The sequence below is a fragment of the Arvicola amphibius genome, chromosome 12 (assembly GCF_903992535.2).
Source record: "Arvicola amphibius chromosome 12, mArvAmp1.2, whole genome shotgun sequence".
In the NCBI taxonomy this organism is placed as follows: domain Eukaryota; kingdom Metazoa; phylum Chordata; class Mammalia; order Rodentia; family Cricetidae; genus Arvicola; species Arvicola amphibius.
Window position 1 is genome coordinate 139,846,676 of NC_052058.2, and position 25,728 is coordinate 139,872,403.

Genomic DNA, 25,728 nt, shown 5'->3' on the forward strand with positions numbered 1-25,728 from the left:
TCCCAGTGCTCTGGAGGTGGAGACAGGTCAGGGTTTAGAAGCCAATCTCAACTACGTGAGACACTGTCTCGTAGATAAAAATAAGACAAAACATACACACAGGCTCCAGTGTGAGAAATAACTAAGGACAACCAAAACTTAGTGAACTAATACGTCAGTTCCTAAAATGGCTAAAGTAGGCAGCCCATAAAAACCTCTTCAAGACGAAAAACCGGCTTGTTCTGGTGGAGCACGTGTGCTGTCTGTTACTTCGAGGTTGAGGCAGGAGGATCACAACTTGAAGGTCAACTTAGTGAGCAATGGGAACCTACCTCAAGTATTTTATTTTTTTTTTTTTTTTAAGATTTATTTGTTTATTATGTACACAGTGTTCAGCCTCCATGTTTGCCTGCAGCTTTCATTACAGATGGTTGTGAGCCACCATGTGGTTGCTGGGAATTGAACTCAGGACCTCCGGAAGAGCAGTCAGAGCTCTTAACCTCTGAGCCATCTCTCCAGCCCCCCTCAAGTATTTTAAAAAGAAGGAGGCAGGTATGTTGTTAAGTGGAGGCACTAGATTCAGTCCCTAGTACCAGGGAAGAAAAGTTGTTTTTTTTTTTTTTTAAAAAAAAAAAGTTGTTTTGTCTGTTTTTCTTTTAAGACAGGATTTCTCTGTGTAACTGCTCTGACTGTCCTGAAGCTCACTTTGTAGACCAGGCTGACCTCAAACTCGCAGAGATTTGCCTTGCAAGTGCTAGGTCTAAAGGTGTGCCTGCACCACCGCCCAACATGTAAAACTTTTTTTAAAATGTCGTGCACATTGATGCAACAACTTTTTCTCCTTTGGTTTTTTTTGTTGTTGTTGTTGTTGTTGTTGTTTGGCCTGATTTGGTTTGGTTTGATATTTCGAGACAGGGTCTTTTTTGTTTTTGGAGACAGAGTTTCATTGTGTAGTCTTGGCTGTCCTGGAACTCGCTCTGTAGACCAGGCTGACCTCATACTCACAGAGATCAGCCTGCCTTTGCCTCTCAAGTGCTGGGATTAAAGACCTACGCTAGGACCACCCGAATCATCCTCAACTTTCAAATGAACTGCTTTCATGATAGCTTAACTACTCTTAGAAGTGAATAACTTAGAAAACAGTTAGATTAAAAATAGTAACAGTTCCAAAGTAAGATATGAGTTCAAGTAAAATATAAATTATCTATTATTTAATTCAATCTTAAGGAGTTATTGAAATATATGGCATAATATATATCCTATGTTTATTAAAACTTTTGAAGGGAGTTTAATACTTTAAGATTCCCCCCAACACCCAGATTTAAAATCTGGAAAACTATAGTTAGTGTAAAATGAAAAATCATTGGTACATTAAGGATCAAGTCCATTAATAGGACTTGCTGTTCTCTCTGACCTCATCAGAGAAGTTTCTTTTTGTAGTGGATGGTAATTAACATAACTCACAACTGATCAAATAAGTATCTATGGAGTGCTAGCCACAAATAGGACACCCCCACCCCCAGGTCTCCCTAACTCCCAGGCTGGGGGACCATCGCAGAAGAGGGAGCCTAAAGATACAAGGCAAAGGTCAGGGAGGACCACAACAGGCCCTCTGCCTTCATTTAAGTGGATGGTAACTGGTTGCGCAGGATCAAGCTGGTCAACATTTTAGCATGGAGGAGGAAGGGGTTCACCAGCCCTCCACCCCAGCTCAGGAGCTACGGACATTTGATGGCTTCTGAGGGAGGGAGAGTTGGTTTTCTTCTAAGATGTGACCCTTGATAGGTAGACCTTGCCCCCAGTGACTGGCCCCCCCATCCGGTGTATAAGGGAAGGGCATATTGGACTCCAATGATTATTAAAAAGAAGATGGGGAGAGAAAACAAGGAAGTAGATCTGGGACGATGAGAGGAGTGGAGAGAGTGAATTTAATCAAAATGCAATGTGTGAAGTTCTCAAAAAATAAAAATATTCTAGATGTCTTTCTCAGGGGTCTAGCCTTGTAAGTGTAATAGCCTAGTAATCCTCAACCCTCATCAAGTAAACTGCCCTTTGCATTTTATGGAGACCATTATAGAAAACCACAAGCAATCCCAAAGCAGAGCAGAGACACAAGTAATACTTTTATTACACAACTCCTGAGGCCTAGGGATCACTGTGGAAGAAGGCAGGAAGATTGTAATAGCCGGAGGAACAGTTTGCTGAGACTGTGTCTCCTAGAAATGTTAGAAGCTACATCTATACATGAAGTCTCACCAACATGTCTGCCTAAACATGACCTGAATGAGGACTGTACCAATAGCCATGCTAACATCAAGTACCGAAAGCTCAGGAGGCCTCAATGCTACAAAGAACTACAGGCAACAAAAGAAAGCTGCGATTGGGAGAAAGTATTCCCCAGAAGAGCACACCAATTTGCCCAATTTGCTTATCTAATACCAAATGGTCAGCCCTCGCATGCTATGTGTCCACATAAAAATAAAATAATAAAAGGCCATTAATTTTAGAGAGAGAGAGAGATTATAATTAAATCATTTCCCCTTCTTTCCTCCTGACCAAGCCTTCTAGGTCTCTCTCTCTCTCTCTCTCTCTCTCTCTCTCTCTCTCTCTCTCTCTCTCTCTCTCTCTCTCTCGTGTCACAATAGTAGAAAAACATTTTGCAGTAATGTAAGCATCTCAATTTTGGTTTTCATCTTTAAGAGAAATATTTTTAGCATATTAACGTTCGAAAGTTGCTCGTGAAGAATGAATCATGTTAAAATAGTTTTTACTTCTTCCCCAAACTGACGTTAAAATTTCTGTATATCAAGTATAATCAGTGTTAGAAGTCACTCAGTTTGTGGAGTATCAATTTACGTATTTTTATTGGACTTAAAACAGGAGAAACTAATTGGATATTTTATCAACCTGTGGCAACTTTTAACTTGAACAAGTCAGTGATACCACTTTAAGAAAATTCCAAGGAAAAGACTGCCCCCATCTAAAATTCCCACCTCTGGCTCCCAAGGATTGGGTTACAAAGTTTGACAAAATTCTTTTCTCCACTCCCTATTGGTGAAGGCTCTATCATTCATTCTTTGGCCTGGAATTTTGTAAAATACTGGGTTTCTTTATGGACAAAGGCTGTTCTCAGTTTGGATAAAACCGCTCTCTTCAGACTTGTTGATGCTTATCGGGCTGTAAAATCGTCAAAACGACACGGAGAGGGCCAGACAGGCAAAGCAGACGGTCCAGAGAACTGTGAAAGGAAACGGAGTTTCACCCCCTCCGACTGGGTAATCTGACGAATGATTTTACGACAAAGCTGGAGGCACTGAGAGTCAGGAAACTTTCCAGGTTGTTCTTAATTTGTTGTTTTGCTAGTTTTAAGGGCACGTCGAGAGAAAACACGGACGCCATCTGAGGGCGGGAAGGGGGAGTTTTCAGGGTTCTTTTCTCTTTAGAATGAAGTTAGAAACGCGATCCCCAGGTTATCAGCGGAGTTTTGCAAGGTAAGAAAGATTAATTATAGATTATTTTTGCTTCAAGAAAATGTGCTTTGCTGCTTTAATGTGGATTTAGACATTTTATATTACAATTTTTAATCAAATGGATATCGTATCTGTGCATTATGATAACAGACATAATACACAAGCCATCTATTTAGAGAAGAAAAATCACTGTTTACTTTGAACTCAAATTGAACAAATATTTGTAAAGTGGGAAATTGAAGGATGGATTTGCCTGTGACGAAGCCAAACATAATTTTGGCATATGCAACATCAGCATCAGCAAGCAGATGAATTCTCCCAAGAAAAGATGTTTAATTAATATTAAGATATTTAGGTTTGGGAATCCACTAGAATATCTGCTACTTACATTGTTGCTCTTAGGTCGCCTAGAAGGACTTAAAACAGTAAAACTCCAGAAGATCATACCAAGGTCTGGGCAAACGGGGCTCAGAGATTTTCAATGAAAGCATCTGCATGTTTTCAATGTGCAGGTAACCATGGCAGATGCTAGAAGCATCAGGAGCTTCAGGAAGAACTTAGCGCTGGTACCTGTTTTTCAACAGGGACGGAAGAAGGGAAGTAGCATCCCACAGGAGTGCTGCAGCCTGAGCAGAGCTGGCTCTCACTGCAGCCAGAGGTTCATTAAGAACCTCAGTTAAAATGATAATAATCCTTTATTTTGAAATACAACGGGAAGTTACATGAAGAGCCACCTAGAATTAAGGAGTTCGGTTGTGGATTTTCAGTATGAAAACTGGCATCGCAGTTTAAGATTGCACCAGGGTAAAGGCCAGAGCTTTGTAATAAATTGGCATACAAATTTGCTGCCACATCTCTTGAGACATTATGCTTAAGTATCTTTATTTACCCTTGTTGGTTTGCCTAAATCCTGATACATTTCCTTGTGGCTCTTGAAAAGTACTGAGCGTTTTAATTTGGCACTGTGGATGTGTGTTGCCAGGTGTGGTGGTTGTGATATAATAAAGAACACTAAGGGTGATTTCTGTTCCCACCGGATTCATTCTTCCTTTGAACGTGTTTTTCATGATTACACTAAACTGCTCTAAAGGAATTTCTACCCCTAACCAAACGCCACGCAAAGCGACTACAGGAAGTGTCCCTTGAGCTATGTCTGGGACAAAACTCAGTTCTCCACATGCTCAGGGGCTGCTGTGATACCCCAGAACCTCTGCTCAGCTTTGCGAAAGCAAAGAGAATGAAGGACATCTCCTGCAAAGAGCAAAGGGCTTTGGGGACATATCTACACCCTTGCACCAAAACTGACTCAAAGAATCTGTAGCTCACATATCCGAAGATGCCCATCCTTTTTTTTATTAGGAAAAAAAAATATTTGAAACTAGGGGTTTCCTTACATCTCCATAGAGACAAATAATCTGCTTGGATCATTTTCATCGTTTTTCGTTTTATCTTCTCCGTCCCCTTTTCCTCCTTCCATGTATCTAAGTTTCCTGTTTCTTTCTGTGCCCCTTTCCCTCCTAGTTCTACACGGAGAGAAACCTTGTCAGGTTTGACTTTGCGAGACGAGCTTATTTCTCTTAATATGCTCGTTGGCTCCATCCATTTTCCTGCAGATGACATAATTTCATTCTTTATAACTGAATAAAGCTGTTGTATACCTTTTCTTCGTTGGGTGGTTCTTCGATGGGCACCTATTGCTGCTTCCATGACTTAGTCCTAGTGTAGGTGTCTCTATAGCAAGCTGACCTATCAGTGATTCCAAACTACAAAGGGGAGAGGAGGAATCTCTAACTTTAGAAGTAGGCTCTGAGCTGGGTGGTGGTGGCACATGCCTTTAATCCCAACACTCGGGAGGTAGAAGCAGGCTGATATGTATATATCATATATATATGATATATACATATATCCATTCCAAGATCTGTGCTAATCAAGATTCTCCATGATATGGTGATGCCACTTTCTGTTTATCCATTGAGAGTTCACAGAGATTTGGAATACTTTCAGTGTTTAGCTATTACAACTATCACTTCTAGGAAGATGTGTATAAGTTTTTGTATGGATATGTTCTTCAGCTGAACCGTATTGGCCAACAAGTAGATGCGGGAGTCACATAGGAACTCTGTCTAACCTTGGAAGGAGGTAACTGCACCCCTTCACCTTCTCACCAGGAGCGTGTGAGAGTACCTGCTTCTCCATATCCCTGCCACTGCTCCTTATGTTCAGGTTTATTGTTGTTGTTGGCAAAATTTGGTGACTATGAATCGGCAGCTTCTTGTTCTTTTGATAATGACTGATGATGTTAGTTATATGTACTTCTTAGCTATCCTTATATTTTCCTTGTTTAAAAAAAGTGCTTATTCAAATATTTGGCCAAATTTTCAATTGTGTTGTCGCATTGTGGTCGAATTATAAATATTTTTTACTTTTTCCCTCATCCTTTAGGTTGTCTTTAGCATTTACCTTGAAGCAATAAGATTTTACTGTTGATAAAGTCCAGTTAGTCCCTCTCCCCTTCTCCCATTTGTACTTTAGCTTGTTTCCAGGGGATCCAAGCTCAGGACGATTTACTCCAGTGTTTGGTCAGAGTTTTGTAGTTTCAGCTCCCAGATTTAGGTCTCTGCTGTGCTTGGAGTTACTTTTTATGTATGATGTGAAATCCACCTTCCTTCTCTGCGTGTGCCTCTCCAGTTCTGACATCGTTTACTGAGAAGACTGTTCTTTCTGGCTTTGCAGTATCTTGACACCTTTAGGTGGCAACCTGGGCTTGATGCCTGACACTGGAGAAAATAAGAGAAAAAAGTGACTGTGGATGTCAGGGTTAGTTTTGGACTTCTGTCCTTGTCCTGTTTGTCAGCCCTCATGCCAGTGCTGGGCCATCTTGTTGTTTTATCCCAGCTTCAATTGAGCTGTTTGACAAACTAAAATTTTACAAGTTGTACAAGGTAGGTTTTTTTAGAACTTTTTGTTCTTTATTTTTGAGACTGTATTTTTTTTTTTTTTTTTTTTTTTTTTTTTTGGTTTTTCAAGACAGGGTTTCTCTGCAGCTTTTCTTTTTTTAGAGCCTGTCCTGGAACTAGCTCTTGTAGACCAGGCTGGCCTCGAACTCACAGAGATCCGACTGTATTTTAATCACAATATTTCTCCCTTGCCTTTCCTCCCTCAAAAGCCTCCTGTATATCTTTTACTGTTCTTCATATGTGTGATCTTTTAACATCATTGTTATTGCATGTGTATATGTAAATGTTGTATATGTATGTATACATGTAGATATTCCTAAATATAACCCGTTGAGTCCATATAATGACTATTTATGTATATTTCAGGGTTGACTGTTGGCCCTGGACGACAAACCGATATGCTCTTCCTCTCCTGCTCCTAGCTTTCCTCAGTTGCCTAGAGCTCTCTGTGCGGGATTGAGGCCTCGTGGGCTTGTCGCCATCCAGTTTGGCATGTTTGTTAGTGTCTTCCTCAAAAGCTGTTTTGATATACCTGCAGCTTATATGGTGATCACCACAATCAAGATGACTCACATGATCCTCTGACACAATTACCATTGTTTACCTGATGGGGACATAATATCTACTCCCCAGCATATGTCGAGAATCTAGGACATTTTTTTTCTGCAGTCACCATTCGGGCACGACAGTTTGAGAATGCAGTACTGCATTTTGCCTCTACAGCAGTTTTTATTACTGTGGGTTTATTAGGGCCTCTGGTTTTGTTTTGTTTTTCGGTTGGCTTATGTGCCTGGTTGGGACAGGGTTTTTTACTGTGTGGTCCAGGCTGAATGTAAACTCATGGTCCTCCTGACTTAGCTTCTCAAGTTTTGCTCTTACAGATTCGTGCTACCATACCTGGCTGACTTTTGTTTTGTTTTGTTTTTGAGATAAGGTTTCTCTGTGCAGCCCTGGCTGTCCCGCAGAACTCACTCTGTAGACCAGGCCGGCCTCGACCTCACAGAGATCCGCCTGCCTCTGCCTCCCAAGTGCTGGGATTAAAGGTGTGCGCCAACACCGCCTGGCTCCTGGCTGACTTTTTAAAGCTTTTATATTAATAGCTACTTTTAAAATTCCAAGTATTAATTACCTAGCTTTCTCCTTTTCTAAGGATTGTTTAATCTAGTTTGAGTTTCTTGCATTTTCATATGAATTTAAGTACAAATTTTTCAACTTATGCAAAGAAAAAAAAGACCGTTAATATTTTGATAGGTGTTGTTTCAAATCTCCAGATCAGTGTGAAAACATTGAAGCCTCTCATTAGGAATGGCGGGTGGGGGGTGTTTCTCCAGATAGCTAAGCTTTCTTTAATTTCCTTAATTTTCAGTGCATGTCATCTGTTAGTTACTTTACAGAGCAAGAGCTGAGTGCCTGACAGAAACAATTTAAACGACGAAAGAGGTTAGCCCATTGGGTGCATGGTTTCATCCCATTGCGGCAGAGGAAGCAGGAGCATGAACGGACTCTCATTTGGCAGCAGGCAGGAAGCAGAGAAACCAGGCTGGAATCCAGGGCAGTTATAGCCTTAAAGCCCCACCCCTCAGTGGCCTACTTCCACCACCCACACCACACCCACCTTCTAAAAGCTCCACAGTCTTCAAAATAGTTCCATAGCCTGGGGACCTAGCATTCAGATATGAACCCATGGGAGTCATTTCAGATTCAAACCAATTTCATTACATTTATTCATAAGATGGTTTTTATTTGTTTTTTTTGTTTTGTTTTGTTTTGCTATTGTTAATAGCCACATTTCCTTAGTTTCATTTTCAGGTTATATATCGTTAGCATATATAAATATAATTTTTGAAGTCAGGCATTCTGGGGCATCCCTGTAGTCCTAGCACTCAGGAACCTGAGGCATGGCTCAGGTCCCAGTGAGAGACAATGTCTCAAGACACAACAATGAAAAACAGTATGGGTAACTCTGAGGCTGACCTCTGACCTCCGGGAGTGCCCAGAGCTGCACATGCCACATAAGATAGAGGGGAGGAGGGAGAAGGAAACAAACATGCCAGTGGCCTGGTGGTGCATACCTGTAATCCAGCACTTGGGAGGCAGATACGAGGATCAATACAAGTTCAACCTCAGCCTGCTTGGCAGAGTTTTGTTCCAGGCCAGCCAGGGCTGTGTGGTGACATGCTGTCTTAACAAACAAATATATAAATAACAAAAAGTCAGAATAGAAATGATGGGAGAGCCAGGTGGTGGTGGCACACACCTTTAATCCCAGCACTCAGGAGGCAGAGGCAGGTGAATCTCTGTGAGTTCAAGGCCAGCCTGGGCTACAGAGTGAGTTCCAGAACAGGATCCAAAGCTGCACAGAAAAACCCTGCCTCTAAAAAAAAAAAGAAAAAGAAAGAAAGGAGAAAGAAAGAAAAAGAAAAAAGTGGGAGAGAGAAAAATATAGTTTATTTCTGTTGTATATATGGATTTACTAAATGTATTTAGCAGTGCTAGTAGGAGTTTTCTTATTCCTTGTTTCCTAGTCCCTGGATTCCTTAGGCTTCTGCATACAGGATCATGCCATAATAAAGTTGCTTCTTTCTTTCCAATCTGCTTGTCTTTAATTATCTTGCCTAGTTACTCTGATCAGAATTCAATCTTGAACACGGGTGCTAAGAAAACATCCTTTCTGTTTTATGTCATAAGAGGAGAGCATTCAGTCACCATGTTAACTTGTCAGGAGTGCTGGCAGATGCCCATAGTCTCAGGATGTGGGAAATGCGGGCATGAGGATTGTTCCAGTCAGACTGGACTACGTAACAAGACTCTGGACCTGGGGGTGAGGGGCCGTGCAGACAGAGAGAGCCTGGCTCGGTTGGCATGGTGCTTTCCAAGCAAGGCTTGAGTTTGGATCCCTAGCTCACTTGTAAAAGGCCTACTCTGGTAGCTCCCTGGGTATTCCCAGAGCTGGGGAAGGGGAGACACATGGATCCTTCAATCACTGGCCCACTGCTCTAACCAGTCAAGTCTAAAGTCCTGGAGAGATCCTGTCTCAAAAAATAAGGTGGAAAGTGATTCAAGAAGACACAGAACATCAATCTCTACCCTCCATATACACACACACACACACACACACACACACACACACACACACTACATTCACACAAACACATACTTACACATGTACCACACACATACATATTAAATTTTAAAAAGAATAGAAAAAAACAATTTTCACCTATCACAATGAAGAGGTTTTCTTTTTTAAAAAAAGATTATTTATTCATTATGTATACAGCATTCTGTCTGCATGCATACCCGCAGGCCAGAAGAGGGCATCAGATCTCATTACAGATGGTTGGTTGTGAGCCACCATGTAGTTGCTAGGAATTGAATTCAGGACCTTTGGAAGGGTAGACAGTGCCCTTAACCACTGAGCCATCTCTCCGGCCCCAAGAAGTGGTTTTCTTCCCTGTGAATATAGTACATAGCACATTTATTTTATTTTTTGTTTGTTTGCTTATTTGTTTTTCAAAGACAGAGTTTCTCTGTGTATTCCTGGCTAGCCTGGAACTCACTTTGTAAACCAGGCTGGTTTCGAACTCAGAGAGATGCACCTGCCTTTGCCTCCTGAGTGCTGTGAATAAAGGCGTGCACCACCACCGCCTGGCATCCATTCTCTTAATAAACCTTTTTGGCCACCAAATAGTCCTTTATTGTTACTACATCTGAGGTTCAATATACGCTTACAGAAAGATACTGATTTTGCTGTGTCTTATGTTTCTGTCTGACTTCATATAGTGCTTTTCAAAATGCTCCGCTGCTGCTGCTGCTCCTCTTCCTCCTCCTCCTCCTCCCCCGCCCCCTCCTCCCCCCCCCCCTCCCCCTCCCCCTCCTCCTCCTCCTCCACCTCCTCCTCCTTCCCTTCCTCCTCCTCCCCTACCTCCTCCTCCCCCTCCTCTTCCTCCTTTTTTTATGGCTTGGTAGAATTCACTTACCACTGGAGCTACCTGGGCCTGAACTTAAGTTTATATCAATATTTTAAATTATTACTTTAGTTTCTGGAGTCATTGTGGGTTTAATCGTATTTTCTGTTTTACTTCTTACTTAGCCTCAGTGTTTTGTGTTTTCTGTGGTGTTTCCCAATGCCCTATGTTTATCTGGGTCAGGATTAGCTCATATACTCTGACACCATCATGATGGTTATTTCCTAAGAGCCATTGCCCTGAGGGTGCCTGCCCTCTTCCCTTAGGCCCCCTACACTTTCCACAAACCAGAGCCAAAAGGTTATCAGCTGGAACATCGGGGGCCTTCAGAATCCTATTCTTGCATAATTGCCACCTATGCAGATAAGTAGATCCCCTGATCTTCCAGTTATTAAATATTTGAAGCATCACCCTTGGAACTGGCAGATTGAGTCCACTGCAGGCCTCTTCTGATCACTGTGATCCGAGGCCTATCCTGTGTTTCAGGACTCTACTAGGCAGGTCTGGAAGGAGGAACAGCATGCATTGATTGGGTAAGCCTGACTGGCAGTTGTGAGGCAGACTGAGAAAGGCCTGTGAAGCTGAGCCCAAGGCTGACAGGGAGAAGGTGTATGGGGCCTGAGCTGATTTCTAATGAAAGTTTAAGCCCCAGCCATGGCTGTTACAAAGAAAGGAAAAGCGGCTGCTGATAAGCGTGTACCTCAAAGTAAGTGACCTGAAGAGGAGGGTCTTTAAGCTAATGGTGTTCCTACGTGGCCCAAGACACACGGAAAATGTGTGGTTAAAGCGAGGCCACTGATCCCAGTCCTTTCTCAAGTCAGACAGCCTGAGTCCCGTCGTCCAGAAGCACACACACACTTTGGCAGTTAAACATCTCTGAGATCAGAATACGTAACTACAGTTAATAGCAAGTCACGGAGGATGTGTGAAAAGCAGTGTCCTATAGCCCACCGCGCCTTAGATGAAACCTGGGAATGAGTGGCCTAGCCAGGAAAATCACATCCCTCTGTGCCTGCTATATCCCTCTCGCTTCAAGAGGGAGACACATACAGAACCTCCTATTACACAAGAATCAAAACCACAGCACAGGAGCAATGACAATGGCAACTACCCTGCTATGCCCAGGAGCCAAGTATGAGCTATGGTCCCTGGAGAGCTAGAGAGTTCACTGGCCTGCAGGGACAGAGCGACCTCTTTGCCCTGGCTGACTATTGCCTGGGCCTAATGTTCATAGATGTTCTGAGTTTTCCAAGAAGACAGAAATCTTAGACATCTAGATTGTTATGTGAAATTCCTATTTGCGTGTTTGTTTTGATTAGCTTTACAAAATAACATGTTTGCTCAGATCATTTGCAAGCATGCTTAGGTTTGATTGGTTCTCCCTTTCACAGCCATCTCATCCCCCCCAGCTTCTACTTCCATATCACATATGTTCTATGACCTGCCCCCACCTCTTGGGCAACTTCTAGTTCTCTGGCTTTGCCCACTTACTTCCTCCTAAATATAGATATTTAACAGTTCCAAAGCTACAATCCACATACAGGGAGCACATGTAATACTTGTCTTTAGTATTTTCCAGTTCCATGCATTTTCCTACAAGTTTCGCAATTTAAATTTTGTTAGTCGGTGAATAAAATCCCACTGTGTACAAGTACTACATTTTTATTATCCGTTCATTATTTTGGTAGACATCCTGGCCGATCCCATTTATGATTCGTGCTATTGTGGCTAGAGCAGCAGTGAACATGGACATGCAGATATCTCTGTAGTAGAAGGTAGAGTCCCTTGGATATATGCCTTCCTCGGAGTTGTGTAGCTGGGCCATATGGTCATATTTTCATTTGTTTGAGAGCCTTCTAATATTGAAATAATGGCTCAATTTTAACAAAAATATTTTAGTAGAAATATTTGTGTTAGACCCAACCCATGAACGTTTTGTATGTGCATATATGTATATGCACATGTATTGTTTTGTTCTCCGGATGTGGTATTAAGATGCAGCATGAAGCAAACCACTTTTTATCATGAAAACAAAGAGAGAGAGAGGGAGAGAGAGAGAGAGAGAGAGAGAGAGAGAGAGAGAGAGAGAGAGAGAGAGAGAGAGAGAAACCTATGGCAAAGTTGAACATTAGGTTCTTAGGTCCAAAATAACAAATATTGCGTGCAAGCCAATAAGATGTGGAATTTGACCAAATTGTTAAAAGATTGGAGTCCTGTTTTCTGGCCCTGTGTTGGCATTCAAGCAATTTAGCTTCCCTCAGTTTCATTTTCCCCATTAGTAAAATAGGAGTAGCAATAATAAAATAGAGAATAGCATTGTCTGTCCACTGAAACTACACAGTAGTATAAGAGCCATGTGTAATAAAGATGGGAAGCATCAAGCTTTATAGAAATGTTAGTTGTTAGTGTTGCCAGAATCCTATTGATAGTTGGGACAATGCAAGTCCTGAACCTCAGCATCTGAAAGACAGCCTAGGCTATTTATCCAGACCACTACACCTACTGAAACAGCCACGTCATTAGCCAACATGGGTTGGATAGGTGAGAAAGCATAAGGCAAGAAGATACTTTTTAAACACCAGCCAACATCTTGGGATGCAAAATAGTACAGGGTCGGTATAATGGAGCTTAGGCACAGTTTGGATAATACGTTTTTAGGGGCCACCCAGGAAGGAGACAGCTAGTGGAACTGTGCAGCAGGCTCTGCAGCTTTCTTACCCTGGGACCCTGGGCACTTCCATCTCTGTTTGACACTTCGATTCCATGTCAAGGGAAAGGAAAGCTCCCCTTTTCTTAGGAGACATCTGGACTGGCTGGTTTTGTGTCATCTTGACACTAGCTAGCGTCATCCGAGAGGAAGGAGCCCCAACTGAGGAAATGCCTTCATGAGATCCAGCTGTAAGGCATTTTCTCAATTAGTGATCAATGGAGGAGGGCCCAGCCCATGGTGGGTGGTGCCATCCCTGGATTCTATAAGAAAGCAGACTGAGGAAGCCAGGGGAAGCAGGACAGTAAGTGGCTCCCCTCCATGGCCTCTGCATCAGCTCCTGCCTCCAAGATCCTGTCCTATTGGAGTTTCTGTCATGGTGTAGGAGGTCCTTCTGTATTTGCATTGCTTTCATTGGTTATTAAAGAAACAGCCTTGGCCTTTTGATAGGGCAGGACTTAGATAGGCGGGGAAAAGAGAACTGAATGATGGGAGAAGGAAGGCAGGCAGAGAGAGCCACCATGAAGTCACCAGGTCAGAGACGCTGAATCTTTGCCAGTAAGCCACAGCCTCGTGGTGATATACAGATTATTAGAAATGGGTTGAACCAAAATGTGAGAGTTAGCCAATAAGAGGCTAGAACTAATGGGCCAGGCAGTAATTTAATTAATATAATTTCTGTTTGGTTATTTGGGGGCTAAGCTAGCCAGGTGGACAGGACACAGCCCGCAGCTCTTACTGCTCCACTGTCATGACTTCCTTCAGTGATGGACCATGATCGGGAAGTGTAAGGCCAAGAAACCCTGTCCTCCCCAATTTGCACTTTGGTGTTTTATTGCAGCAATAGAAACACTAAGACAGCATCTTTCATGATGCATCTAAATCTCTATTTTGATTTTTTTTTACCTGAAGATTTTTAAATTTTGAATTATGTTTCTAAGTACGTGTGCCTGAGTGCAGGCGCCTTTTGAGGCCAGAAGAGGGCACAGGATCCCCTGGAGCTGGAGTGAGAGGGGGCTGAGAACATGGATGTAGGTTCTGGGGCCAGACCTCAAGTCCTCTGCACTGGCAATGCGAGCTCTTGACGGCTAAGCTGTCTCTCTAGCCCCCAGGTCTCTGATCTAGACTATCAATGCGAGTTCTTGACGGCTAAGCTGTCTCTCTAGCCCCCAGGTCTCTAATCTAGACTATCAGGAGTCAGCACACTTTCTCCAGCCGTTCCAGTTGACTTCTGGCCAGTCTCAAATGGTATTTAGAAGTAAGAATGAAAACACTATGCCTTTAGTAAAAGGAAAGTTCCATCCCCAGTACCAGAAACTAAATCAAATCACTCAGAAGCAGTGCCGTTTCTAACTTCTAAATGGAACATTTCCTGATAAATTTCTTTCACAAATCAGTTCAGCCGAATAAAGTTGGTCATTAAGCTGCCTTCTCCGTTTTTATCCTATTGCATCCGTTCACGGCATCTTTGTGTTTTCCTGGGAAGGGCGAGGTAATAAATAAGCCAGCTTGTTGTGCAAAAGCAGTCATAGACATTATGTGAGTAAAGGAATGTGGCCATTTTCCAATAAAACTTTATTTATATGCCAGCCACAGGGTTTGGCCCAGAGTGATGAAATTCTAACCCTAGAGTCCCGGAATGTCCAGAATGAAAATGTTGGGGTCTGTCTTCACTATCTTCCTATAAGTTATGTATCCAAGTAGCTCTCAGGTTACAGCAAGTATTCCATTCAGCATGCCCCCTGACCACACACACACACACCTCCCACATCACACATACTGCATAAACCCCCACACACACACCCATACACCCCACACCCCCCACACCACATACACACCACACATCACACCCACCCACCCACATCATTCACCACACACAGCCCACCCACACACACACATATCACATACATCCACACACATCACACACATCACACACACCCCACACCTACCCCCCACCCCACACATCACACACATCACACCCCCCACACCCACACACCTCACACCCCCACACTCCCCACACACTCCCCACATCACACACACCACACACATCCCCCCACACCCACACACCTCACACCCCCACACACCCCACACACCCCACACATCACACACACCACACACATCCCCCCACACCCACACACCTCACACACCCCCACACATACCCCACATATTACATAGCACACACACAAACACACACATCCCCCCACCACACACACACACACACACACACACGTACCCCCACCCACATATCTCACAGCACACACACACACATCACACACACCCCACATATTACACAACACACACTCCCCATTTTTCCCTCCCTGCCTTCTCCTTGCCTCTTCTCCCCACGCCATACTTTGCAGTCCACGGCAAGGACAGCACCGATCTGCTTCAGGCCACTGGCCGTTGGTTTAGATTTCCTTCAGGTTCACAGGAGTAGAATCACAGTTTGTCCTTTGCCCGCCACCCCGGCATAGCCATTCTGAGATTTACTCGCACAGCATGGTCAATCCGTTCATTGTTGAGTGGTCTTTTCTGTACAGCTGTACCCGAGTACAGCTTCACCATTTGCTAATTGAGCTGTGCTGACTGGTTTTCCTGTTGCTGTTGTCAGCTTGACACAAGCTGGTGTCACCTGGGAAGAGGGACCATCAGTTGCTATTGAGACGTTTCCTCCATCAGATTGGCCTTCATCAAGATGTGGGCATTTTCTGCATGGTTGATGTGGGAGGGCCCAAGTGACTGCGGGACATGCCACTCCTGGGAAAGTGGTCCTGGGTTCTATAAGAAAGCAGGCCAAGCAAGCGATGGAGAGCAAGTCAGTAAGCAGCTTTCCTCCGTGGTCTCTGCTTCAGTTCTGTCCCCAGATTCCTGCTTGAGTTCCAGCCAGGCCTTCCTCTGTGTTCGACTGTGATGTAGACGTATAAGCCAAATAAACCCTTTCCTCCTCTTGCTGCTTTCGGTCATGGTGTTTATTATAGCAACAGAAAAGCAGACTAACGCAGGATCTCATGTAGAAGAGGATAGTCTTGAACTCTGTAGCTGAGGCTGACCTTGAACTCCTGATCCTCCACCTCCCAAGTGCTGGGTTTACAGGCACAAATGGCCACTCCCACACCCTACTTATCTTATTTCGGTTAGTGTTTCTTTTCTCCTGACTACTAGGACTTCTCTTTTTTTACGGCTTTGGCTTATGATGTCCCTCCCTGCATTTTCTTTGTCTTTCTGTGTTTATTGCTCATTGGACTTCCAGGATCTCTGGGTTTGTACTTTTCACGGTTTGGAAAATGTTCGGCCATGGATTGGTCACACTGGCCTGCCACCTGCTTGCCTTTAGAGACCTAAATCATCTGCAAGTGGAACCAGCTGCTCTTGCCTCAGGGCTCAGTCACTGAGTTTCCTTTCTGGAAGTTTCTGTTGCTGTGTCTGCGCCTGGAGTACACTCTTCTTCCCTCTGCCGTGTCTAACCTGTCGCCCCTGTAGACTCCCTACCTCGCATATTCTTTCTCTCATGCATTACACCTCTCCGAGTTCAGTTTGAGTCTTTTGAAAAAGTTTTTTCCCATGGACTTATACTCCGTGGAATGCCACTACAATAACTGCGGTGTCTTCCTGTTAACACCCATGCTAACTGGGGGTCGGTGTTAGTTGAACGTTCTCATCATGACCCTTTATTTCCTAATTTTTCATTCATCAGGTAGATCTAAGCAGTATTCCATCTGGGGTTAATTATTCTCTACTATTAAGGAAAAATGCCTTTCTGAGTATTTTATCTCATTTCCCGGTTTAATTTCTGGGACAGACCTTGCCAACCTGAAGGGGTACTAGGCACATTCTTTTTAAAGTTACAGAAGGATCCTTCTTATACACCGATTGACATTTCTCCCCATATCTGAGTGGACTCGTCTGTGACTCCAGGCCCTCGCCCTGTGCAGCGTTCTCTACTCAGTAAACTGTCCTGTCAGGTCTAGCCACCTTGGTCTCCTGAGCGCTCAGTCCACTAGTAACTTCCTGCTTCCTTCTCCCTTGCCCTGTGTCCGGAAAACACTAAAAAGCAATAAACTGAAGCAATTGGAGTCTTGGTTTGTTTACTGCTTTCTTCTTTTCTTTATTTGTTCTTTCTTTCCTTTGCTTTTTCTTTTTTTTTTTTAAAAAAAAAAAGGAGGTTAAAATACACAGACACACACACAGACAGAGAGACAGCGACACGGGTCATCCTTGAATTCCCCAAGAATGCCCCCTTTATTGTGTTTAGGGGCAGAATATATAGAGATAGCCACGCCCCAGCCAAACCCACCAGAAACCACTCTCCATCCATCAGGAACTCCTGAAGGTCTCGTGCTCAGAGCAGCTGTAGGCACTCAGATCAGGGGATTACAAGAAATTCAAGATCTGGGGTCTCACTGCTCCCAACAAGTGTCTTCAGAGATTGTGGGAGTGGCCAAGCAATGACTGGTCCAGCCTGAGACCCTTGCCTCAAGAGTGAGCCCTGACTCTACCTGAAACACCAGGGCCCAGAGCTGGACCAACCCAGGGATCTAGGATAGAACCAAACACATCTTGAGGGAAAAACATCAATGTAACGATGCCTAATGATGCTCTGTTATACTCATAGACTGGTGCCCACCCCAGTTGTCAGAGAGGTTCATTCAATAACTGACGGAAACAGATGCAGAGACCCACAGCCAAACATTAGGCTGAGCTCTGGGAATCCTGCTGTAGAGTGGGAAGGATTGTAGGAGCCAGGTTGTCCAGAGCATCACAAGAAAACCCACAGAATCAACCTGGGCTCATAGGGGGACACAGAGACTGAACCAACAACTAGGGAGCCTACATGGGATCGACCTAGGCCCTCAGCATATACCTGACAGTTGTGTAGCTTGGTCTTCCTGTGGGACATCTAACAGTGGGAGCAGGGCTGTCTCTGACTCTTTTGCTAGCTTTTGGGACCCTATTCCTCATACCGGGTCACCTTGCCCAGCCCTAATAAAAGTCAAGGTGCTTAATCTTACTACAACTTGATATGCCATGCTTTATCTATATACATGCAAGGCCTGCCCTTTTCTGAATAGAAATGGAGGAGTGGATGAGGGGAGGGACGGTGAGAAGAGGGGGGCAAATCAGTGTCTTATTGCTGGGGTCCTCTCTTTTAAACCATTTTTGTTTTGTAACATTTTTGTCTGCTTTTTTATTTCATTTTTGTTTTTGGTCTGTCTATGGGGTTTGCTGGTTTTTGTTCTGTTTTGTTTTGTTGTTGCTATTATTTTAGGCAAAAAATATATAAATTACTCCATTTTCTCCAGATTGAAAGACTACCAACCGTCGTTTACTCTCTGCCTCAAGGTCAGTTGGAGTTCAGCGATTCATTTGTACTCACTTCAGCATAACTTCATTATGAATCGTTTGGACTCACGTAATTTCTGTTGGGATGTCTCTATTTTATTTAGCAGAGATAAGACTGAAACTTTAAAAAGAACTCCGCACCAGCCACCATGCCCTTTTGAGATAAAATGCTTTCTTTTAATTTTCAGGAAGTCATAGGCATAGTGTTGACGTTTTCCTGGGGGTTGACCTAACGTTCCAGAGCATACAATGTGATTTTTTTTTTTAAAAAAAAGTGGCTCTGAAAATGGCCACCTGACACCTTTCTTTTTTATTTGGCAATTAGAGGACAATGTGTATGAGACTATGCAAGAATCGCAGGAAGTCCCCATGTCCAACCACCTTGACGAAGTCATTGCTGCTGTCAGCGACACCGCTAAGAAGAGGGTCCCGCACAAGCTGCTTCAGACAGCGCTGTTCCAGCCCCCTCGAGAGAAACTCCACCTGTGCCAAGAGAAGGCCAAGTCCTACCTGAGCAGCCGTGAGGTAAGGCGCCTCGAGGCCACGCACCTGCTCTCTGAGAGCTGAGCCCTCATCACAGGCATGAGAAGCAGGGTGATGGGACTACATTCCTAACCTCAGGCGTGAGAGTCAAGAGAGTCCTCGAGAGAGAGCCTGCCTTCTAGCACGGGTGTGGGGTACAGTGACTGGTCTTCACTGTCAACATAACTGGATTCAGAATCATTAGGCGTCTTGGGGGAGGCACATACCTGTGAGTGTGCCTGTGAAGGCCGCTCCAGAAAGGAGTAACCAAAGGGTAAAGGCCACGCTGACTGTGTGGCTAAGGTACATCCCCATGGGCTGAGGCTCTAGTGAAATGGAAGAGGAGAAAGGAAGAACCATGCTGAGGGCCAGCGTTTCCCTTTGCTTCCTGACTGCTGTGACGTAGCCGCCCCTGCTACCGCACCCCCCCTGGCACGACGGACTGAGCCCTCAGAAACCCTGAGCTGAAGCAGGAGCCCTCCTCACTTGTTTCTGTTGGGTATTCCAGTTACAGTAACAGAGAGTTAAAGAATATGTTGATTTTAGCACATGCCAGACCCTACCTACAGTGGATTAATAGTACAGACCGCACGAAACATCTACATACATACAGCCCATTCGAATGCTCTTATGTTCTTGTTCCCTGCGTCTTCCTTCCCATCTACCCCCCCAGTCACTCACTCATTCTCATGTGATCTCCAGGGCAGGCTTGAGTGTGCCCTGTCTGAAGTGAAGAGAGGAAGCCATGGGCTGATATGACAATGACAGACACGTGGTCAGAGAAGCAATCAGTTCAGGACTTTGCAAGTTACACGCTGAGTGCCCCACAAGATCTTAACTTATTTAAAAAAAATCCATCTCTATGTAGTTTTTAATTTTAAAGTGCATTAAGACAGAAAAGTTATGACTCAGGCTGGAGAGATGGCTCAGAGGTTAAGAGCACCGGCTGTTCTTCCAGAGGTCCTGAGTGTAATTCCCAGCAATAACAAGATGGCTCACAGCCATCTGTGAGATCTGGCGCCCTCTTCTGGCCTGCAGGAGTACATATAGGCAGAACACCATACAGAAGAAATAAATCTTTGAAAACAGTTAGGACTCACGAGTTATCAGCGTTTATTTCATTCATTTATGCACCTGTTTAGCGTGCCGCTGAGCCGCAGCCCAGTGTACTCACTTGGATCTGTCGTTTCGTTCCGGCTCACTCTTTCTCTTTACTATCATTTTCTCAGCTAAGAACAGATGATAGATACTATTATAATATATAAGAATATTATAGATAATCTATATGGCTATATATTATATATTAAATAAAAAATTTCTCTTCTTTAAGAATAAGAATATTCTCCCATATCACCACAGCACAGGGATTGAAATTAGGAAACTAATACCTATGTAATAATGTTACATGATTTGTAAAAACAAAACAAAACACAAGCAGATCCATGGATAGATATGAGTTCGCACTGAGTATAGATTCAGTATCTCTTCGGCCTTCTTCAATCTGCTGCAGGTTCCTAGCCTGAAGCAATTACTTCTATTGTCCCATTATTAAATAAAACTCAGGAGTCAGATATGGGGTTAAAAACCTGATTGATCAGAGAAGTGGCAGAGAAGCAGCCAGTGACCTCCTCTCTCTCTCTCTCTCTTCTTCCTCTACCCAAAAGGGACCACAAATCTTTCTAAGCCCCTCCCTACTTCTTCCCGTGTCTCGCTCTGTGTACGTCCTGGGTCTTCCAAAACCTCTGTGGCTCATTCTGGTCAGCTCGTAGCTGGCTTCGCCCTCTGATTCAAAGTAAACTTGATTGGCCATCTTGGAAGTGTCAGAGTGTGATCAAAATATCCCTTAATACCAGTCATCTGTCTTTGCTGCTCTTGACATTGTGAGTCACATATTCCAAATGAACATGTCTTCCTTTGGGTCTGTATTATGTTTCCCACCGGCGGGTCTTCACATCTCAATTAGCATTATCAGGATAATGCCCCACAGGACAAACTCCTAGGTGAATTTGACTTCTGTCACGTCAGCAATTAGCATTAGCCATCAGTAATGCTGGCAGCCGGAGAACTTCCTGTGTAGTCTCTGCACGGAGCCTCTTAGCCTTAGCCTAATGCTTGGTCAGGTGCTAGTTTGCTAAGGGCCATCAAAACAAAATGCCACAGGTGCAGGGACTTAACCAGCAGGCAGTTTCCCTGCAGTTCTGGAACTTCAAAGTCCAAGGCTGCTTTTCTTCTGGGGCCTCTTTCCTTGACTACTGATGGCTGCGCTTTGTGTCCTCACATGGTCATTGTGCACGTGAATGTCTGAGTCCTGTCTTCTGTAAGCCATATTGGATTGGGGCTTGTTCTCGGGGCCTCATTTTATCTTAAGATTTATTTTGTTTTGTGTGTCTGTGTGTGTGTGTGTGTGTGTGTGTGTGTGTGTGTGTGTGAGAGAGAGAGAGAGAGAGAGAGGGAGAGAGAGAGAGAGAGAGAGAGAGAGAGAGAGAGAGAGAGAGAGAGAGGACAAAAGAGGGCACTGCATTTCCTGGAGCTGGAGTTTCTGGCAGCCGTGAGCTTCAACCTGAGTGGTCTGTGAGTCATGTTCTTCGGGTCCTGTGTAAGAGCAGGAAACACTCTTAGCCTCTGAGCCATCTTCCTAACCCCAGGAACCTCCATATTAAAATCCTCCTAAAATGCCTCATTTCCAAATGCCACTGCATTCTGGTAGACAGGGAGTTAGGACTTCAACATAAGAATCTGCACACAAGCTGGGTATGGTGGTGCACTCCTTTAATCCCTGCAATTGGTAGGCAGAGGCCAGCCTGGTCTACAGAACGAGTTCCAGAATAGCCAGTGCTACACAGAAAACCCTGTCTTGAAAAAAAAAAAATAAAAAGAAAACAAAAAGAGACCTCGGAGTGAAGCATGATTCATAAAAACTCAGAGAAATTGGGGTTCAACCTGAAGGTCCAAAAAGCAAACCAGCCAGCCACTGGCTCTTACCTCGACCTCAGTCCAAAAATGGTGATCCTGCCTCCAGGAATCTCAGAATGAAACTATGTCTGAGAGCTATCTCCTCTCGTTTTATAAATCCTCTCTAGGGTGTGCACTGCCTGGTTTCTATGGCAATGAGTGTAAGGGGGGGGCATTTCAAGTTGAGAGATAAGTGTGTTGTTTGACGACCTCTCCCACTTTCACCTGGACCTACAGCCGCTGTTTGCTAAAGTCAGCTGGAACATCCAGGAGGCGATCGAATGTCTGGTCTACCTAGTTTTGCTTTCTTCCGCCATATTTGCCGCCATTAAGTTGTATTTACTTTTTTTTTTTTTTTTGGTTTTTCGAGACAGGGTTTCTCTGCAGCTTTTTTAGAGCCTGTCCTGGAACTAGCTCTTGTAGACCAGGCTGGCCTCGAACTCACAGAGATCCGCCTGCCTCTGCCTCCCGAGTGCTGGGATTAAAGGCGACTTCTTTTTTGTTTGTTTGTTTGTTTTTTTGTTTTTCGAGACAGGGTTTCTCTGCAGCTTTTTTAGAGCCTGTCCTGGAACTAGCTCTTGTAGACCAGGCTGGCCTCGAACTCACAGAGATCCGCCTGCCTCTGCCTCCCGAGTGCTGGGATTAAAGGCGACTTCTTAAGTGAATTGTTGTTTACTTCATCCAACTAGATGAACACTCTACCACCCCAAACAGATGTTGATTCTCTGACACATCCCAAATGCTTAGCACGTAGAAAACAGTAAATATTTATTAAGGGGATGTACTTACACGCAGGCCTTACGGCTCTCGGGTTGTAAGCTGTCTATGTGGTGAACTCAGTTTCCTTTCCTGACAGTACAAACAGGCCATCCAGGAGCTTGTGCGCTGTGTGGCACTGACAAGAATTTGCTACGGCAGCTCACACTGGAAACTAGCAGACGCGTATGTTAATCTGGCACAAGGCTACCTCCAGCTGAAAGGTGAGTGTCTCTCAGCCAGGGAGGGTGAGTTCATCAGCAGAAGGCTTTCTGTTCTCCCTGTCTCCAAATTGAGTTGCGCCAGAGTGATCAGGTTTTTGTGGTTCGCCTTGCCAAGTACTAAGTGGCAAAGTCCTTTTAGGAAGAATCGGTAAGGGATATAACATATAGGTATCGGCAGGAAGAAAGGCAGATTGGGATACGGGTTTTTTGTGGCCTTAGAAGTAGAGTTCTTGGAGGATCACCTCTCGGATGAAAAGGTAGCAGGATGGAAGCCAAGACATGGAGTAGAGGCTTGAGTTTTCTTGAGAGGTGGGAGACAGGGGTCTGAAAGAGAGAGAAAGAGTCACTCTTTAGGGTAAGTAGTCAAAAAATAAAAGGCTAACAACCCAAGCTGGCATTAGCTTGTGCAGCTTAAAAGACTCAGGTTAAATCGGGCGGTGGTGACTTTAATCCCAGCACTCAGGAGGCAGAGGCAGGCGAATCTCTGTGAGTCCGAGGCCAGTCCGGTCTACAAACAAAAAGCTAAGGTGAAACTTGCTTTAGACAGACGTAGCTGGTGTTCCAACTCTGTGGCATGATTCAGTCTTTTTCTTTTTATATCATTTGGCTCTGTTTGTCTTGGCATTAGCTCCATCTTAGCCAGGCTTTTCCCGTAGACTACCAGCAACTTTAGGTTTCCTTGCTAAACATGACCAAGAAAAAAGACTGTACCACCCACCAAAGCATCCCAGGATTTTGGAGGCACCTCATTTAGACTTCACTGGAGTACATACTGAAGTGAAGGCACAGTCTGGTAGGTCAGACCTGATTCTGGGTTTTCCTGTGTCCTGGGAAAGAAGCTGGTTTTGGCCAGCTTAGGGTGTGCAGGGGTCGAGCATCATAAGAGGAAAATCGAAGGTGGGGATGGATGCACGAAGGTAGAATGCAGATACTCGCATGTGGGGTCTTCTACTCGCTGCTGGTGCTGACTTACACAAGGTGCCCCACAGCACCGCCCCGCACTCACTTCGTCCCCCGCAGAGCAATGGTAGGGTGCTGGCGACACGAGCCTCCCAGGGTCTAGCAAGTGGCCTTACGGCTGGAAAGTACCACAAGATAGGCCATTCTTACCTGTTTGTCAGGGGCCACCAGAGCCAGAGGGGGCATTGGAGAGCATCTCATTAACACCTCTTCAGGATTTTCTAGATCCCGAGAAAATGGATCTGAGTCAGAACAGCTTGCTGCAAAAGCACATTGTTAAAAAGCAGCTGATCGGAGGCTCAGACCTCAGAATCGCACACCAATGCCAGTGTCCTGCCAGCTGGGATTTCAAATCCTGCTTCCTCCAGCAGCCCCCTCCCTTCCACATGGATCCTTCTCTCTCGGTTTAAAGTCAAAGCTGTACTCGCTGCTCTTCAGCAAGGTCTCACGGAGGGCCAGCCACCATGCTAATGGCCATGTAAAACCTATTCAGACTTAGCACCCACCTATGGAGTAGGGGTGCTCCTACTAAGTCTCTTCACCATCAAGGTAGCTGAGGCCAGTTTCATAGTGGATGGTGGAACAGAGGATTCATGCTGGACAGTCTCACTGCAGAGCCCCTGATCTTGAAACTGAGCCTGAGCTGTCTCCAGTAGATTAGGTTCAAATTCTAAGAGAAGGCACTCTACCTGGAATCCTAGTCCATCATTGTAGGTAGGACATATGGACAGTTGACATTGATAAATTCCTGACAGCCAGCTTAAAGCTGTGCCTTTGAAAGATAAGAGACAGAATTCTGCAAGAGTTCCTACACAAAGAAGATAGACTTGCTTCTCTCCATTAGAACGTATATTGTTTCTGTTTCATAGACACGGGAATGGAATTAACTTTTTATTTTGACAGCTTTTGCAGAGAACTGAGATCCGATTAAATGGAATTCCGAACCTGGGGCTGCAGATGTATGAATGTGAGCGGAGGGGGTGTCGGTGTGGAGGCAGAGGTGGGCGTGTGTGGGGAGGGTACCCAGAAGACTCTCGAGCTGCTCTTCCTCAGTCTCACCCCTCCCGCAGGTTAATCAGCCCCTGGGAGAACTCTAGAACACACGGGGAAATCAGTAATAACACTCACCACCTGTCTCATGTTTGTCTGTGGCTTCCCGGGAGCAAGAACTCACAGCACGGTAGTCCATGACCTCTGGGGGTTGTATGTATAAGTATTTATAGCCCCCGTATTTGTGCTCTGCTCAAAGAGCTCTTTAATATTATGACTGCAAATGCATGAGCAGAAGACTCAGACTTCTTAGTATGTCATTTAGATTGCTGTCACTCAGCCAGGATCACAATTCCTGAATAGCTTGCTTCCTACCCAGAATGCCACAGTCCTTGCATTCCATTTGTGTATTGATAATTATTTATATTTTACATCTGATGCTGGTGATGTCTCAAAGCTGCTCAGTTCCAGCTTGTTGTGCTTATTTCTAAAAAGGCCATTTCGGGAAATGCTTTTCGTCGTGACTACTTGATATGAAATAAATCTTAGGTTGTTATAGTCAGGGTACTAGTTCCTGCTTCCTAGATCTGAGTCTGTGTGCAGCTGGACAACACTTGGTGACCTTGCCAGATTCCCAGGCTGTGGTGAATCATGTTCCTGAACCGCTGAGATAGAAGAGAAACCGACACTTCTTTTTTCTCTGTCTATAGGGATGTCACTGCAAGCAAAGCAGCATGCGGAAAAAGCCAAAGAAATCCTGGCCAGCTCCATGGACAGTCCCTATCACAACAACACAGACATCTTCAAGTGCTCCATAGAGCTTTTCTACACCACGGGGAGGGCCCTGCTCGCCCTGCAAAAGTATCCTTTTGCTTCTAATCCTCACCAACAGAAAGCACCGTT

The 25,728-nt window shown here is 44.4% G+C and overlaps 1 protein-coding gene across 3 annotated transcripts in view; it reads left to right on the top strand.

The window, feature by feature from the left end:
- The first annotated feature begins 3,024 nt into the window (after positions 1-3,024).
- Ttc23 (tetratricopeptide repeat domain 23) overlaps positions 3,025-25,728 on the top strand; it is an 83,214-nt gene continuing 60,510 nt past the window's right edge. Inside the window, exons 1-4 of one of the 3 annotated variants that reach the window (XM_038313975.1) lie at positions 3,025-3,315; positions 18,747-18,946; positions 22,752-22,875; positions 25,536-25,686. In XM_038313975.1, the coding sequence (XP_038169903.1) occupies positions 18,767-18,946; positions 22,752-22,875; positions 25,536-25,686 (455 nt within the window). In that variant the 5' untranslated portion in view covers positions 3,025-3,315; positions 18,747-18,766. Of the gene's footprint in view, positions 3,471-10,945; positions 11,081-18,746; positions 18,947-22,751; positions 22,876-25,535; positions 25,687-25,728 lie in introns of those variants that run through there. The other 2 variants (XM_038313974.1, XM_038313972.1) reach the window with 2 other exon arrangements.